Source organism: Corvus moneduloides, chromosome 20 (genome assembly GCF_009650955.1).
Source record: "Corvus moneduloides isolate bCorMon1 chromosome 20, bCorMon1.pri, whole genome shotgun sequence".
Classification (NCBI taxonomy): domain Eukaryota; kingdom Metazoa; phylum Chordata; class Aves; order Passeriformes; family Corvidae; genus Corvus; species Corvus moneduloides.
In genome coordinates, this window is record NC_045495.1 from 6,575,669 (window position 1) to 6,594,028 (window position 18,360).

Below are 18,360 nucleotides of genomic sequence, written 5' to 3' on the forward strand. Positions count from 1 at the left end.
CCCATCTAAAGCACAGCCTCCAACCCCACTGACAGCTGGAGCAGGTATATATACTACAAAACCTGGGTAATTTGGATAAAAGAGAAAAGTTGATGTAAGATAAAGTTTCGAGCTACCCCATGCTGTGTCTTTGGTGAATAATGAATTTCAGCCTTCAAGTACAGGTCCAACACTTCACATAAGGACTGCTCCGCACATCTCCTCTCTCTCCTCTCTTCGGCCATCCAGAGGGCTCAAAGGCTCCCAGTTACTGTCCTTAAAACCACCAGAGCATGGCTTGGGATGGAAGATCCTCCTTGCCCTTGGCTGGCAAGGAGGCTGGCCTGTCCTGCTGAAACAGGGAGCTTTTTCAAACCGTGGGCTGCACTTTGAAATGATGCAACCACAAACTGCTGAATTTTTAATTCAACATTCATATTGCTGGCTGCCTATAATGTAAATTTTAAGCAGCCTTCAATATACAGAGAAATCTGAAGGGAAACCTGATAAATTGTACATTACACCAAACAACAAGGAGATATGTTTTAAAGTAAGAGTGTGTCTATGTATGAGTAACTCTAGATTATAACCTTATAACCAACTGCAAGAAACATTTTTTCCAGTGATTTAGTACCAATCATTCTCAATATTCATCTAGGACAACCAACAACTCAGTTCTTTTTTCTCACTCATTTCTGTAGAAATTGTTCTCTGCAACAGCCTGAAAAGCACCTACAAATCAGCGCCAGCATATTCTCTGATTGAGCCATTTAAAATATTGAGAACAAAGGTGCAGAAAACATAACCACTGAGTCTTGTTTATCCACAAGACACTATTAAGCAGCAGCAAAAACCAACAGTAACTGCTAACTCACAATCTTGTACCTCAAAGAGGGGCTGGCAGCGTCATCTGTGTTTCCCAGATGGAGAAACAAACCAGTGGAGGTGAGGACATGTTGAGGGCTGGAGCCAGGAATGGGGATGGGGCAGCTCCTGACAATGAGATTGCAACTCCCAACTCGTTTGAGAGTCCCTGCCAACTCCTGACTGCGCTCACACCGAATCTGAAGCAGTTCAAGGCTCTGGGTGTCAGCACCAGCCCCACTCAGCACCACTGCCCCAAGTGAGTGCTCACAGTACAGAGATATTGGATGGGCAAAACACACCAGCTTCAGCTCTTTGGTAAGAGAAATCTTTTGTTTTCTTTAGAATATTGGTTCAGCAACACCATGAAACCACAAACACCTAGCAGAGATACCAGCGAGAGCAGAAGGAGCAAGACTTAACCCATCAAACTTCCACTGCATCTCATCTGCAGCACTCCCTTTTGGCTTCACAGTTTTGTTCCTACAGGAATAAGCCAGGGCATTTCCACTCAAAACATACAAGCTTTTGCCATCTAAGATATATCTAGTCTGAGTCTTCATTTAAAAAAAAGAAAAAAATGTCAAAAGCTATGAAATTCCCTGGGGTTTTTTTGCCCTCCCCCCCTTTTATTTTTCAGTAAGAACAATGAGAATGCTTCTCCTATTCATCATACCTGAAAATATCATGCAGCTGGTTAGAAAGCTACCAGGAAATACAAACCCTGGTTGTCACAGGGCAACGCTAAGAATCTGTCAGTGCACTCTGAAGTCACACCATCACCTCAGTATCTCATGTACAAATTTTCCCAGGATGTTTCCACAAGGACAGCCTGGTGGCAAACCCCAGCTGATCCTTTCATGAGGTCAGCAAGTGCAGGTGAGGTGGATTTGGTGGCAACACTACAGCCAGGCATTTGCTGGGAGACCCACCACAGTGCCCAGTGCACTGCCCAATATTTCTATAAAGGCTAAAATAAGCTCTCTTCTCCCAACTGTACTGCAAGAAGTTTCATTTCCAAGTCCTAGGTTTATGCTCACTCCTTACCTCCTTCCTTTCTTCACCACTTCCCTCTAACCCCTCCACTCCTTTAAACAGTGTCACTTCCCCCACACCACTTGTTTTTATTTTTACTTCCCTCTGACATTACTGCCCTCAGCCTGACACACGTGAGCCACAGACAGAAGCCAACATTTCTCAGCAAGGAAAGACCTCTGCAATGTGTCAGAACTGCTCCTGCACACACCCTCCCCAAGCCCATAAAAGCAATCCCACAGTGACGTGATAAAGCAGCAGCACTGGACCATCCCACCTCCACAGCTCAAGGGATGTGATAAAATGTTTGCAGGAATCAGACCATGGTTTGGTCTCACCTGAATACCCGTGTGCAATGCACACCTGGGCTCACCTATACAAGATCTCTGGATTCAGCAAGAGGAATGGTCACACTCCTGTGGAATTCATGCAGCCATTTACCCATATTTTAGCCTAAATTTTCTTATCATTCACAGAAAACTTGTCCTGGCACTCCAAATGCTGCAATCTCCAGGCTTGCTCATTCACTAAGGTACCTTTCCACACAAAAGAACAGAACCACAGGATCTGCTCAGCTCTGATGTATGAACTCCTCTGAAAAACCTCCGAGACAGCCATGGCCTACATCCCTACCCGCCTCAAAATGCTCACAACCAGAGACACAAAGACATGTGGGAATTTAAAGCATCTAAACACAGCAGCTTAAAATACTTCTGTGCATCTGCTTTTGAGCCTTTCAAAGAACGAGTAATCTTCACCTCTGTCTTCCCAGAGCAGATCACTGTAGTCCATGAGCCACGGGAGGAGGATAAGCACCACCCCAGCTGCCTTCCCTGCTCCCTGGGAAAGGCAGCACAGCTCCAGCCCTCACAGAAACTTCCTTATTACCCCAACTGCCGACAAAGAAATCGAATTATTGCAAGGCAAGGGGGCAAGTGAATTGCCAGGGAGGCAAAAAGCTGTTAGACATGAGTGTGACACGCTCCAGCTCCAAAGCCCTGCCTGCTGTAACACACGCACAGGGAACTGTCAGGCACCTCCCAGCTTTAGCACTTTCATACCTTTATTCAGGGTCAATGTTTAACTCTGCTCAGTCACAGGAGGGACCAAGTAACAGTGCAGAAAGAAGTGCTGTGTCTTGCTAGAGAGAGAAGCACAACCAGGGTACAGTGGTGGATCTAGTGCAAATTCCTTACTGCCTACTGCTTTCCTGGAAATACAAGTACTGTAGGACAGCAGTGGAGACCTTTGTTACACCCAACAACCTACCCCCAATTGTGTTTAATCTTTTATAAAAGCCTAATATCCAACAACCTGTCTGCATTCCATGTTCTTCACAATCCAACCAGTGCAATAGCCTGTATTTTCTTCATTATAGCTGCCAATAAAGGTAGAAATCACTGATTTGCCTTGTCAAACCAGAGACAACAAAAACAAGCTGAGAACCTATGTCACAAAATGAGTAGGATTTATCTTATGTTCACTAATTTAAGGACACTATTCCTGACTGTGAAGTCTAAGTCTCTCTCATCTTTCCTGGTACATTCAACTCCATGTGTGAGCACTCCAGTACAAGTCTTCTCCCAACACTCCTTGTCTTGGGCAAACAATCCCATTTCAGCTTTCTCCCTCTCATCCCTGCATCTTTCTCCCCACTCCCCCATTCCAGCAAAGCTGGACCATTGTCACTGTATTTCCAGTCCAGAAAACATTGTATTTTTAAGGCCTTCCCACAAAGTATATGGGAAAGAACCAAGCACATGTGCAGGAAATACCTGGATAGGCAAGATGGGAACTTACCACCCTGCTTACATAGAAAGACTACAAGCCAGTGCACACTGCTGCAACACACTGCCTGCTTGGTGCCTTAAAATATACTAATCATGCACATATGTGACTGTTCTCTCCCCAATAAATAAACTGCCTTTATTCTCAGCCTTGGTGTGATCAAACTGAAACTGTGGATTATGCATTTTTCTACATCCACTTTTTGCATTACAAATCAGCTTGCAAATAAAGAATAACTGTTCACTGGAATTTCAGACTGCATGTAATTTCTTCTCCAGCAAATGTTTCACCCATTACTTATTTGGTATTGTTAGACACAGCCAACCAGCACAATTTTTTTTCAGAAAACTCCCAACCACTACCACATCCCAAATCCTGCCTATTGCACTTCTCAATGCATCATCCAATTAACCACAAACTCGGCATTAGAGCAGAGTGACCGAAACATGCACTGATTCTGCCACATTTCTGATGGCATTATTTCATTGCAGGAACAGAACAAGGGCTAGAAAAGCTCCCAGAGATTTCCTTCCGAGAACAGGACTCGAGAAATCCTATGAAAGACAAGTTCTTGAGCTAGAAGTGCATCAAGGGCCTTTCTTCTGGTATGTCAGGTGTGGTGGGTGTCCAGGAACATCACCCTGACCACAAGCTGCCAAAGCTTTCCTGCTGCAGGGAAGCAGTGATTGCTCTCAGAGTATCTTGGCAGCAGTGCCCTGGCTTGGCCATCCCTCCCTTCTCTGTATTGCATCTTCCTGCAGGAATTCCCAGCTGCTTTCACCACAGCTCTCCGAGCAGGTGAGGGGAGCAGAAAGTGTGCACAGCAGCTGGACACTCTTCTCCATACCCACATTCAACTACCATTATAAACAGAAAAGTACTGACTACTTTTAGGACAGAAACAATTCTACAGTGACCTGCACAGGTACATAAAATTAAACACTCAGACCTGATCACTAATTCCACTTCTGATGAAGCATATGAACTCCTTCACAAATCAATCTGTGCTCTGGTACCACCAGACCCAACTAAAAGACGCCAACAACTCCACCTGTTTCTAATTCAGTAACAGAAAGACTTCCATTTTTGAAAGCTACTCATTACAACTTAGTTTTTCCAGATTTTGGTGCAGATTTTATAAGATCAATGGTTTACCTTAAACAATTAGTCACAGCCTGCACAGAACTAATACTCCATCCTTACTTTAATCATATATGATGCATTACCAGGATAAGATTTTAAAAAACGAACACATTAGCAAGATTTGCCTTTAGATTTCCACTCCCCAGCTTGACGGTAACGAGTTCTGCCATTCTGCTCAAAAGCAGTAAGAAACTGTACTTTCTACCAGTATGTGAGCCTGTCTTAAAAAGCTACAATGACATTTTGAGACTTGTGTTTACTGTCAAAATAACTACAGATAGTTTGTTAAGTTTTCAAAGGGTATTAACTTCTTCCATTCGTCCTGAGATCCAACTCAGAGCTGTGGCTCAAGCTAGACTTACTCCTGCTGGTCAGAGAGACCAGCTGCCTCCTCTGATACTGATACATACACACATATTCAGAAATACTAAGCAAGCTGTCAAGGAGAGCTGCATGCTGTGCCCACGGGAACACGAAGCTCCTTTTCCTGTTCTCCAGCAAAAGGTTGTTTTCAGAGTGAAGGTGATGGTGACATCAAAAACTACAAACAAACCAGGACCACGGAACAGCAGGTTACCTTCACGCCGCTGAACTGATTCCAATCACACAACTGCTACCAAATCGGACGTGCAGCTTTAACTCAAGGGCAGCAGCATTTCTCCAGTGATTTCATTTGCATTTACTGCCACAATATTCGCTGTTTGCGAGGGTCTGTTTTCTCTGAGCACTGCAATTCCGTCCCCATCAAACATGGGACCATCTACCACCACATGGCAAACTGAGGCAGCAATGCCATGCCAACTCCACAATTTCTTTAGGAATCGTGCCAAGCTTTACTACAGAAAAGGGTTAATGTTCAGCTGTGTGCCTCGCAGGTACAGTCTCAAGTGAAGAGCCCCGTTTGATACCTGTAGGAAGCTGCCATTTTTGCATCTCATATTCCATTTGTGAACAGACCTTTTTGTTCTTTAATCCAAGTTCTGAATTATTTAATCCTGTCTCCAACACTTGAAATACCTTTCCCTATAAACAAGGGGTTATTTAGCATGAGGAAATAAATAATTTAAAAAGTCAGACCCTAAAGTGTTCCTGGCTCTGTTTTTAATTAATATTGATACAATCTGGAGAAATCTGCTGCTTAATATCACAAGGCAGGTCGAAGCTCATCAACAGTTAAACGTCTCCTTCCAACAGAAGGTGGAAGAGGAAGTTGGGAGCAGCCGGGTACGCGGCGCTCGCTGCCAGCGATCCGGGACTGCCCAGTCCCAGCTCCTCACAACTTTCTCCTGCACAGAGAGAGCCAGCACACCCTGAGCTACATGAGCTGGAGTTCACAGGGCTCAGGTGCAATTGTGTTAAGCATAAATCCTCCAGGCTTTCGTGCTGGAACAGAGCGTACACGGAAGTATTTTTATTTTCTACAATTCCACGCTCGAAATACGTCAGTACAAGTGCAGGACGGGGATAGAGGGAGGCACGGACAATTCTGTGGGACTCAACTTCAGCCCCGGTAACGATAGTTTTTATAGCACATTGCCTCATCTGCAAGTGGGAGTAAATATTACACTACCTCTTCGTGCAGATGGGTGGGTAAAAAAAAAATAAAAAGCTAATTTGAAACAAATTAACTATTCTGCATATGGAGGAAGGTACTCTCTTCCCTTCCTGGTCACTCCAGGACTCTCTGCAGACAGGCTGCGTGCAAAGTTAACAAACTCTGTGGTGCTCACAGACTGCCTGGTGAACCTGCCAACAGGTGAACAGCCTCAATCCGCAGCGGGGATAAATAATCACCAGTTCTCAAAAGCAGGTAATGAATATTGTTCAAACAACTCTAAGCTGGCGTTACCAGAATGCTTCAAAGGAGAAGCTACAAGCTGTTCAAGTCAGACTGTCACATTTAGTCTGCAAAAACGAGATTAAGGTTTGTACAGTGATACTCCACAACAGGTTTTACAGTATGCACAGAAATTAAATTATGATAAAAGTGAGCTATTTTTTACTAAAAACAGAATAGAACAATCTATCAAAATGCCATTTGGCTGTGTTCATTACATTTTAGAATTTAATTTACATGATAGATACTTTAGCATAATATGTTTTAATCAATAAGCATTTCTGAAGGCTTTATTTTTACAGGCAATATTTAGACTTGTTCACCGTTAAATGTAACGCCACAGCAGCGATGTTCGGAGCGTTTATTTTCCTATGCTAAGCAGGTACAGCCACACGTACACAGAGGCAAAAGCAAAAGTCCACAATTAGAGATGTCAGACCTTGTTTAACTACATCTTAATTTAATCCATTTTATTTTATACAATTCTACATCTGGATCTCATTTTCTGTATTCCTGTAGGTATTCCGGGTCACTATTAAGAACCCTTTCAAGTTAGCAAAGTTCAGCCAAGTCTACCTTAATCCAAAACCTTTAAAAGAAATAATAAAACGCGAAAGGGGGTGGAAGACGACACAGAAACCTGAAACAAAACGCTACTTTACCCCACCTCCTAATGCACCTGAAAGTCGGAAGGGACCAGCCTCCTAGCACAGATCCCACGCAGCACTTCCCGTTTCGGGGGCTGCTGGGGTGGGATTTTTAGCATCGCTCCCGCACGCCCGGCCGAGGGGAAGGGAGGGCGGCAGGACCCGGGTCCCGCTGCCAGCCCCTCGCCAGCATCCCCTCACCTCCAGCGGGAATGCGGTTCTGCCCAGCATCAGCGCACCATCCCTCCGCCTGCCGCAGCCTCCGGCCGGCTCCAACGCCGCCTCCACGGGGGCCAGGGTGGGCAGCCGCCGGCTTTCGAGCCAATTTATTTAAACGGGAGGCAGCGGCGGGTTTGGAGAGGCAGGGCAGCGCCTTCCTGCGCCAATCAACTGGGAGACGCGCGTGTTGCAACCCCATTCACGGCGGGAGCAGCACCGATACAGCGTCTGACAACCCCCCCGCCCGCCCCGGCCTTATCTGTACCCCGGCAACTCAATTAAAACGTGGGGCCGCAATTCCCCCAGGGACGCTCCCCCGGGGCAGGGGGAGGGAGGCCGGTCTGCGAGGACTTTCCTTCGCAGGAAACGGCACTTCTGGGCTCTCCCGAGCCAGCACAGTAAAGCATCAATATTCCGCTCATCTGTCAGATCCTGGACAGCAGGAGAGGCTGGAGAGCCCGTGAATTATGTAACGTGCCCTCCCGTCGCCGCGGGGAGATGCGCCGCGATGCCCCCGCCGGCCGGGATGCCCCCGCGCCCCTCCCCGCACTCGGCGCTGCCGCTGCCCTCCCGAGCCCCCCTCTCCGCGCACCGGGCGCTCGCCCCTTCCCACCCCGCGGGACCCTCCGCCGCTCCCTCGCTCCCTCCCTCCCGGCGGATCCCCCCGCGTCCCCTCCCCTCGCGGCCCGGCGCGGTGCCCGCGGCGGTCGCAGGGCGGCGGCCGGAGCCCCGCGCCCGGCGGAGCGGAGCGGAGCGAGGGCCGGCACCCCGCGGCGGCGGCGGCGGGGAGCGCCCGCCCGCCCGGCCGGCACCACAGCGCCCCCAGCCCCCGCCGCTCCGCGCCTGCACCGCCAGCCCGCCCGGCGCCCCCACACAAAGTCCCAGCACTCGGTAAACTTTCCCCGGCTCCCGGCGGAGGAAAAGCGGCGGGGACGCGGCGGCGGGAAGGGGGCAAGCGGCGGGGAGGGAGAGGCAGGAGGCGGGCGGGGGATGAGCGGCGGCCGCCGGGAGTCCCGCCGCGCCCGCCGCCCCGCACGGCCCCGCCGCCGGGGGGGAGCGCGGAGCGGGGAAAGAGCAGCCCGGGACGGAGCGGGCGAAGCGGCGGCGGCCCCGGCAGCGGCGGCTCCGGCGCCATCTTGGGCTGATCGATGAATTGAACAAAGAGGATCAATTTCCGATGGGGCCGGTGATCGATGGCGGGGGGGGCGGAGGGAGCGGAGCGCCGCGGCCGGGCGGAGCGGGGGGTTCCCTTTAGGCGGCGCGGGCCGGCAGCGGGAGGAGGAGGGGGAGGCCGGGCCCGAGGGAAGGCGGAGAAGGGAGGGAGGGGGGGGTCCGGCGGCGCGGCCCGGCCGGTGCGGCGAGCGGGGGAGCCTGACCTGCAGCTGCTGTAAATCAAAGCGCTTCCAATATTGAAACATCGATCCCACATTGGCCGCCATCTTGAGACATATTGAGACAGAGTGAGCGGCTGATAGAGAGAGAGGGGCTGGAGTTCAGGAGCCGGGAGGGAGGGGGAGGGAGGGAGGGAGAGAGGGAGGGAGCCGGCGGGAGGGGGGAGGAGGGGCGGGGGGGCAAGGGGGAGGGAGGCGGGCAGGGAGCGCCCAAATCCCGGCCTGGAGCCCGCCCGGAACACGGACTCAGCCCGCGCGCTCGCGGGGGGGGGGGGGAAGGGGCGCCGCGCCCGCGCGCTCACGGCGACCCCGCACCCCCCGCCCCGCGCCCGCGGGGACCCGCGCCAGGGGGGGACCCGGGACACGCGGGGGCGGCGCCGGCGGCGCGGGGGATGCGGAGAAAAGCGCGCAGAGCGCGGCCGCGCCGTGCGGGGGGATGCGGGGACAGCCGCGCGGGGCGGGGGAACGCGGGGACAGCGGTGCGGTGCGGGGGGATACGGGGCCGGGGGGATGCGGACACGGCCGGGCGCTGCGGGGGGGGGGGGGGGGATACGGGGCCAGCCGGGCAGTGCGGGGCCGGGCAGTGCGGGCATGCCGGGCCGGGAGGATGCGGGGCGGTGCGGGGACGGCCGCGCGGTGCGGGAGGGTGCGGAGCCCCCGCGGGCGCGGTGCGGGTTCACGGCAGCGCATCGCCCGGCAAATGGTGCCCGAAGCGGCGGCGGGGGGGGAGCCCGCTCGGGGAGCCGCGGGGCTAAAATTAGCCAAGTGCAGAGAGTTTAGGGGAAACAACAATGAAAAAGTGCATCGGGGGCAGCGGGTTCCCGGTGTCCGGGGCGGTCCGGGAGCGCTTGGAACGGGATTTCTTTAGCGGGGACAGGCGCTCCCTGCCAGGGCCGGTGTCGCCGGCCGCTGCCCAGGGGGGACGGATCGCACGGAGGTTGGAAAATCAGATCCCAACCCCGCGCAGGATATCCATAGAAACGGAGATTAAAAGGATGAAATAACTTATTTTGTTCTAAACAATTAATGTTGCTATAAATACGAACATTTTCCTTGTTCCCTTCCTGAAAAGCACAGAACATTTTAGCAAGCTCGTCTCCTAACAAAACAAACCAGTGTACACAAACAGGCTGCAGATACCTTGCCCCCTTCGAAAGCATACCCTGTTTTTACTGGGAAATGGGCAAACCTACAGTCTGTACCTGTCCTTTCTGGAATCAGTAAGCTGCACGGTATTTTTCCAAATACAGCTACTTTTGCTGTTTTGCACTTCATCTGTAAAAGGAAAATATCTCTTCCCCCCCAAGTGAGTGATTGTAGATTTTTTCTCAAATTGTATTTGATCACTGAGTGAATTTAGTGCTCGCTCAAGTCCGTGGGCTGACTGCTTGGAAATGGCTCTGCCTGTCTTTGGAGAAGTTACGGCAGAGACGGCGGCAGAGCAATTGCCACAGATTATTTCCCAATCTGCTGCCGGCCTCCTTTGGAAGAGCACCATCATTTCAGCCTCCATTTCCACTTTTTGCTGAGGCGGCTGCTTACAAAGATACTAATTGCGATGGCGGGTTTTATGTTAATGGGTTCCACGTAATGATCAGCCCGACGACTGCAGACCTTCAGATTGTTGGTTGGCTGTACTGGGAAAAAAACTAATGGCATTTGGTTATGAAAATGTCAGATCTCTACACGGTGATCTAAACTGGGGGCCCAATGAAACCGAAATCCAAGAGCCGTCACACGACTGCTGTGGGGCTGGACCCAGGGATGCCCTTGGAGAAGGAAACTCCTTCTCCCCCACATGTGCTGTGGTTTGAGGGAGGGCAGCTCCTTGCTGGGATGATGCTGGAGAAGTTTGGGGTGCCTGGCTGGGGTCCCCCCAGCTCTGGGGAAGGGTGCGGGGTGCTTGGAGCAACAGCCAGGGATGGAGCAGGGATGGAGCTGCATGAGCCTCCAAATTCTGACTAACGCCGTAACCGGTTTGGTAGCTCTAAAATAGGATTTTAATCCTGGGAAGCATCATTTCACATTCCAGTGATCTAATCAAAATCCTTTCCTCTAATCTCTCCATGGTCCCCCCTTTCTAGATGAAAGAGGCTGGAGTTCCTGTCTTCACCCTTTCTCCGCTGCCTCCCTGTTCTACCAGTCTGTTCTGTGTCCAGGCAACTGCAAAAAGACATTTCAAAGGCTCCTGCCGTGCCATGTAGATGTTTTCTCTTGTTAGTTTGGACTGCAGGTGTGTAAGCCTCAAGGATGAAGTATCGTGGTGCTGTTTTAGGTTCGGAGCACACAGTCATGGCACAATAAATCACATAGGAACGCTCCACTTTGAACGCGCGCGCACAGAAAAGGGAAAAGAAGAAAGCATCTGACCTGAATCATTTTCTGGAAACACATCTGGTTAAAATCCAAAGTTTTAAATTGAGTAATATTTTAAAATACATTTGGTAGGTATTAAATTACAGTGTTATATCTGGTAATATTTATGATACTAATGTGTTAAGCGGAGGTTTATATCTGTCAAGAAATATGAGTGATTGTCATATGGGGTAACAAATGTATCCTGATATAAATAACATTTTATGATATTTTTAACATTATTGTAGTCTTTTTTTTTGCAGAAGTTACATTATTGCCAATTTGAAATAAAAGCTCTGTGGCTACATACCAAAGCTTTTAGCTATGTAATTTTGGATAAGTATAAAGCAGTACGGCTGATTTGGGGAATTACTGAGAAACCTTAACTCTGCCGGAAGACAAACACTGAGCACCTATAATTCCTATTGTCTTCCATGCAGGATCAAGTCCCTCGTTTGCCATTTTGTGTGGCAGCAAGCCCAAGGAAATCTTGCTTGACAGCTCTGTTTTCTCAAAGTGCTGCATTTCTTCAGGCTGGATTCTGCAAAGATCCTGCAGGCTACAGAGCTGCTTGGAGCAAGCGATAATGTGCTTTGTGTTCCTGCTGAAATGTACCTGTGTATGATGGGAGAGGGAGCTTGAAAAATTGGGTGCACCCTGGCAAGAAGATGGTTAGAATAAAATTTTCTTTGGTTATTATGTTTTGAAGAATCATTCTTATCTGTTCATTTGAGGAAGGTTTTTCTAAAGTTAGATTTGATCTGTGTAAATGCTAACTTCTTTCAACAGGCTCTAATAGAGTACTGAAAAAGGAAGCACAGTGGATTTGAAGTTTAAATCTAAAATGATGGCAGTAACTAGTAATGCTTGATACATCCAAAATATTTGTAAGTATGTTGTACAAATTTCTTTTTAGGAATTGGGTGAAAATCACATTAAAATTTGTTACTTATTAATGTCATAAAATCTCACTGATACAGCTCTTTAATGAACATATTTGCACTTTGGGCCATCACAGGCAATTGCTCTTGTTATGCTTCATGTCATCATCTGGAATACTGAAGAAAATGGACCTTTATTCCAAAGGTCCCAAACTGTCTGGGAGCAGTTCCTTAGCATGGCTGCTCCCCTGGGCATCAGTGTGCATTCACGAGGAGATTTTGGATGATGAGTCTAGTTTTGACCACTGGACTTAGGTTTTTCTTTGCCTTAATGAACCTGGCTGATTTTCTTGGCCAGGATGCTGAAAGATGAGGTGCTGCTTCTCCCAGCACCTGTAACTTTTGGGTCTCTTCTCCAAGGATTCTTGTGGTTTTTTCTTCTCATTTTCATGTAAACTGACTCCTGAATTTCTATCAGTTCCCCTAAAAGAGTCCCTCCAGAACTGTACCCCTCTGTACAGAACTGTTCCTCCTCCTCTCTGGACCCCGTCTGCTCCTTGTCCGGCCCCTTCCCTCCTCACTTCATGGCTCTCATCTTTGCATTTTCTTCAGCTGATTGTTGTCCCTGGCTGTCTGGCTCCACGTGCCTGTGCCCGCTGGAAAGGAGCTCCTCATTCCAAAATCCCATCCCTCTCCACTGTGGAAGTGCCCCTCTGTTCACCTTAAACTGGGTTTGAGAGCAAAGCAAGCTGTGCTGTCTGTCCGTTACTGCTCTGTGCACAGCAAGATTCCGTAGGGATGGCAGGGAACAGAGACAGCCAAACAGATAATTTATGTTCCTGGGAGATTTAGTCCAAATTAAGATCAAAACTCATATATGTCTTCCAAATAGCAGATTTTTTTCCCCCCAATTATTGTCAATGACTCTAATTCGGCTTGATTTATATCTCTGGTAGTAGCCAGGGGTTTTGCAGCACATAAATTGCCTGAGGTTTTTGCCAGGGATGTGGACGCTGTGACATGCAGAAGCTCAGGAAAGCCCCTGAGCAGAAAATGGTTGGAAACAGGGAGAACAGCAGGGAGAAGTATCCCCAATGCCTGCACACGGTCACCTGGGTGTCCAGCTGTGATCACTCAGCTGGATGGACCCTTGTTTTCTCAACCAATGTGGCAATTCCCACCTTCTTTGGTAAATTGGGAAAGTTTTAGCAGAAATCATGTAGAAGGCAGCACACATGATCCAAGCACAAAATCCTATGATTTCTGTTGTCGTGTGAGCACTGCACAGCCACAGATGCACTCTGGTAGGTGGAAGAGAAGAAAGCAATTCTCACAGAGGGCAGGGAAAACAGCCACAATTCAAAGCAAAGTAAATTTGCGTGGTGTGGTTACTTGCTGTATAACTCTGAAGGTGTTTATGAGGATCCAGCACAACCCACAACAGATCTTCCTTGAGGATTTGTGGATTAACCCACACCAACACAAACATGGGATGACACTGCAGTGGTGTCTCTGCCATGTGCAGCAGGAGTTACTGAAGACCCCAAAAGAGCTCCCACAACAACATTTCTGTCAAATAGCTGCTCTTCTCACTGAACGTTCCATCCAGATGCATGGTCTTGTTCTGGCCAACATCTGGAACAGCAGAAGGAATTAGAGGAGGAAAGGACTGATTGGGTTATGCACTCCCTGGAGCTGGAGTGAGTAAGTTTGATACTGAATTTCTCTCAGGGTGTGGTTGACACCAGTTTTAATTTGTCAGAACAGTGCTTGGCTTCTCATCCTATATCCCATGCACAGGATGGTATCATAGACAGGATTTTGTTGGATGGGAGGCACATCGAGTCCTTCTCTGGCCTCACGCTCCATCCAGCACTCTTCTCTCTAACTTAGGCTGGTCTTGATTTGGGAATTTATCTTTTCTGTCCTTTAAAGGGATCAGAAGACAGGTTAGTAGGTTATGTTCCCAGGAAAAATCCCCACCTTTTTTCTCACTTGAAAACTTTCACGTTTTTTACCTTCTATTGGTTTTTCTTAGAGGTTTGGGGTTTGGGTTTTGCACATCCTTTTTTTCTGGTGGTATTTACCTCCTGCTATTCCTGTAATGAACCCTCACCCACTTCATGCAGCCACTTCCTCACTTCAGCTTCTTGCTCTTCCCACCTCCCTCCCTGCTCAGGCCCATTTTGGCTTTGCTTTCCCCTCCACTAACTCTGTCCCACCCAGGTATTTCTTCCAGTTTCCGCTGAATCTTCAGGTCCAGTGTTGTACATATTACTTTAGAATAAGGAGCTGAAGCCTGCATTATTAGTTTAAATGCCTTTTTGTGTTCTGAACCTCACCTGGGCTTACTCTATTTGTCTGTGCTGCTCTCCCAGTGGCAGGAGAGCTGGTTTAGTGACTGTGGCTGGGAACAGGCTGCTGGCACAGGGCTTTTTGTGACATGAAACAACTCCCTGGATCCTCCCTCAGTTTCTCCATTCTGTACAGCACCAGTGGTCACTGGGAGATCAAAATCTCATGGTGGCTGTCGGGCACTGCGCCTCAAGGGTTGCAGGACAGGGAAACAGCAGGGAGGAGAAGGAGGAAATGTATAAATAAAGCAGCTCAGAGCTGCTCCCTCACCTCCAGTTCCCCTTCCCTTCCACAGAAGTGGTGAGTGCAGAGCTGAGCTGCCTTGGCAAAGGAAAGAGAAGAAAGGTTTTTCTTTCACTTTCAATCACAAACATTTCACGTGGGACGGAAGAAGGGGACATCCCTCTGCTCCTTTCCTCCAGCTGGGCTTTCTGGTCCCGTTGTCCTCTCCTTGGTGATCGCACCCCTCAGTGGGACCCCCACAGGCACCTGTATTGTGATCTGTGGTGTTTGGGGTGTCTGAGGTGGTTTGTCCTTCAATAATGAGGGTGAGGTTTCATTTTGGGAAGCACATCTTTTCTTAGAAACACGAAGACTGTGACTGAGCACAACTGTGATTTTCTGCAAACACAACTGTGTTTGGGGTGGTTGCATGCGAATCTAATTCTAGATTAATGCAGAGAGGGAGAAAATAGACGCCCTTAGAGGAAGCCCTGAGTTCACTGCAGCTGCCATACACTGGCAAAACTGATGCTGTGTCCCACAGGAAACATTTTGGTGTGGAGAACCTCCTGTTTGAAGAGAGCATACCTGTGCCTGTTGTGACACACGAGTGAGCCAAAGTGCTTGGGGTAGCACATCAATCCAGTCTTTCTTTAGTAACATCTATGAAATAAATTGGGTTTTTTCCCCCCGGTGTTGCATCATTTCCTATTTGGTGTCCAGATGGTGACAGATTACCAAACGAGGGGGGGGCAAAAAATCGATGTAATATTTTGTATCTAAACATTACCTTCTTCTTTGGAATAAAGAGATCCAATTTATTCTGGCCATGATTCTCTACATTTATGTGCTGGCCCTTGTCTGCATCTGCTTGGCATTATCCTGGATTGAGGCTGTAACCTGCTATGAATCCAAAGAAATTATATGGAATTGATGGGATCACTATGAATTTCCAGGGGTGTAGGCTAGTGCAGACCACATCCAATTAATCTTGTTGTGTTCTTTCTGTAAATAACAAGCTGGATTCGGCCCAACAAGAGTAAAACAAATTGAAAGCATCCATAAAGAGAAGTAAATGGCTTTAAGATGTAAGAATAACGTGTTGGTGGGTTGTCTCCAAGAATCCGGTTTTTAAAAGTACCAAAGCACACACAAAACTTTAGTTTAACATGTTCTTAAGTGGCTGCTGTGTGGGGCTGGCTGCTGAAGCAGGGCTGTGGGCATAAGACCTGCTTTCATGAAGGGATTATATGAAAAATTTAAAACTGCAAGAAGGAGAAAAATGTTCAAGGGCAGCCAACCTGGAGAAAACAAATATAATTTAGTTGTGTGAAGTATTTATAAATGTGGTTTATGAACATGTATGAAGGAGTAATTTTTTTGCTTTTCAGACTGCAACTGTCACACAGAAAAGAAACAATTGCTTATTTGTCCTTTTCAAGGATTTTTGGAGAATATTTTGCAGTTTGGCTATTTATTTTGACCCGGTTTTTCCTTTTTAGTAGCTTATTATTCTGTTGATTATTTCAGATTAGCTTTTTGCGTGTGCTCTTCTTCATTTGTAATTGATAGGAAAGCATTTACCTGGTTTATCTGAAGGTGGGAATTGGTTTTAAATTTTGTTCGAAGTTTCAGACTTTCACATGCACGGGCTACCAAATTTGATCTATCAGTCTCACTCCTTGGTTCTCTTGCATCATCAGAATAAATGTGAAATGACACAGAATGCCTGGAATTGCAATAATGCAGTGTAACAGAACTGACTATCAAGCTTCATATATAGGTTAGATTAATGCATAAATCTAATTTGATATTTTACATTACTGGGCTAATATTTTACAGATGTAATGCCAAGCTGTTGAGTAAATGAAAATCATGGAGAGTCCAATTCTGAAAGGATTACTCAGGCAAAAATCCCTGCAGTCAGAGGGAGTATTGCCTGAACGAAGTCTGCAAAATTAGAACTAGAGCCATATTCCCCAAACAGACAAGCAGATTTATCTGTGAGATCTGCCCAGGAGTTGAATTCTTGTAACAATGAAAGACATATAGGGAAAACGAGCAAGTAGGTAACCTGAAATATAAGGAGAGACTGATAAGATCACAACAACCCTGAGCAAGCACTTGTGCGGTTGGTGATGTCAACAGGAGCCCAAGCTGTTTTAATAAACTTGTTCATAGTTGTCCTATAGTGTGTTTTATATACTGAAGTACATAGATCACGTAAGGGTTTAACAAGAAGAGGATTCATATTAAATTTGCACATAAAATACCTCCATGAAATATGTGAAATGCTTTTCTTTTTTATATGATTCCAATAAAACATTGATCATAAAACTCTGCCCTCCTGCTTCTTCATATCCAGTTTCAGCTGTTGCTTTGTGTTTAGAGTTGGATCTCATGACACTTGGCAGATATAATTGTGGGGCACTTTTAATTGGTGAAGAAAGACCCTGGCTCTGTTTGCTCGCTCGGGGGGTATAAATCAGGAGGAACCCCACCAGAGCTGGTGAAATGTTGCATCTCTGCAAGAGGCTGTTGGGCCAAGTGATATAAATGCTTGCAGCTCCTGTGGAACGTGGAGTCGTGTGGCTGTTTACAGCTGCTCAGGATCTGCCCCACTGGCTCGGATGGAGCAAAGCCAGGGATGATTCCTGCCCTTTACCAAGAGTTTTGCTCAGTGTTTTGTGCTGTAAATGCTCCTGCCTCTTGCTGCCAAGCTCAGCTCCCTCCTTCACAGTTTCATATTCTGAGTGTGAACTGATACTGGTGGAAATCCAAGGGTAAAAAAGTGGTGAGTGTAAAGCACAAATCTGTAGCCTGGATCTGAGAGGAACAGCTTGACCACAGAGGAAGTTATTTGCACAAAAAGTATTCAAACAGATACGCACGGTTTACATGTGTTTAGTAAATCTTGTCTGAAAACTAGAACCAGCTGTATGGTGTGTGGAGGCCCCAATCCCAGCCCCTCCTGAGCAGTGTTTCATACATGTGGATGATGCATTTCCAGTCACTTTTTCCATCTTTTAATTTGGGGGCTGTTAAGGACTGAAACATGAGGGGAGTGATTCCCATTTCGGTCTGTGGTGCTTGTCAGCGTCCTCAGGTACCCGTTCCCAGCCCCTGCTCAGGGAAACATCCCACCACAACCCCTTCCCTCCTTGCCTCCTTCCCTCCACCTGCAGCCCAGCAGCAGAGGTAGGGCACAAACCCCCCGTGGTAGCTCAGGGGCACGAAAGGAGCTTTTCATGCCAGGCTCACCGTTATCCTACAGCATTATCCTACATGACGGCAGCGAAATCGATTGAGCCACTCGGGTTCACTCCTAAATGAGAGGCAAACCAGGCCTGAAAGCTAAATTTGCATGCCAGATTAAGAAAGTTGTAGATGCAAGCAAGATCTTTTTCCTTTTTTTCCCCCTTCTTTGTGTGTGTGTGTGTGTGTCTAACTATGCAACAAATTTTGTAGCTGAAATTTACATACTTCTTGATTCATGAAATTATGAGCAGCTGCTATTTTGCTACATTCTTAAATTGAAAAGGCAGCGAAGAAAAGAACAGACACATTAGGCAAACTCCATCTGCCCCTCATGTCTATCACTTCCCTTCACTCTCTCCTTTGCCAAACAGGATACAATGGCATAA

General features: G+C 47.9%; 1 protein-coding gene and 1 long non-coding RNA gene across 11 annotated transcripts in view; one reads left to right on the top strand and one right to left on the bottom strand.

Moving 5' to 3' along the window:
• CUX1 (cut like homeobox 1) overlaps positions 1-9,042 on the bottom strand; it is a 270,225-nt gene extending 261,183 nt beyond the window's left edge. For 6 of the 8 annotated variants that reach the window (XM_032130112.1, XM_032130116.1, XM_032130110.1 and 3 more), the window contains exon 1: positions 8,889-9,042. In XM_032130112.1, the coding sequence (XP_031986003.1) occupies positions 8,889-8,951 (63 nt within the window). In that variant the 5' untranslated portion in view covers positions 8,952-9,042. Of the gene's footprint in view, positions 1-7,494; positions 7,714-8,888 lie in introns of those variants that run through there. The other 2 variants (XM_032130115.1, XM_032130108.1) reach the window with 2 other exon arrangements.
• On the top strand, positions 8,320-16,899 carry LOC116454022. 3 transcript variants are annotated; one of them, XR_004243989.1, is made up of 2 exons: positions 8,320-8,403; positions 10,988-16,899. It is a non-coding gene; the product is annotated as an uncharacterized LOC116454022 (long non-coding RNA). The 3 variants fall into 3 exon arrangements; XR_004243991.1 differs by lacking the exon at positions 8,320-8,403 and adding an exon at positions 8,571-8,698; XR_004243990.1 differs by lacking the exon at positions 8,320-8,403 and adding an exon at positions 8,853-8,972.
• The last annotated feature ends 1,461 nt before the right edge of the window (positions 16,900-18,360 follow it).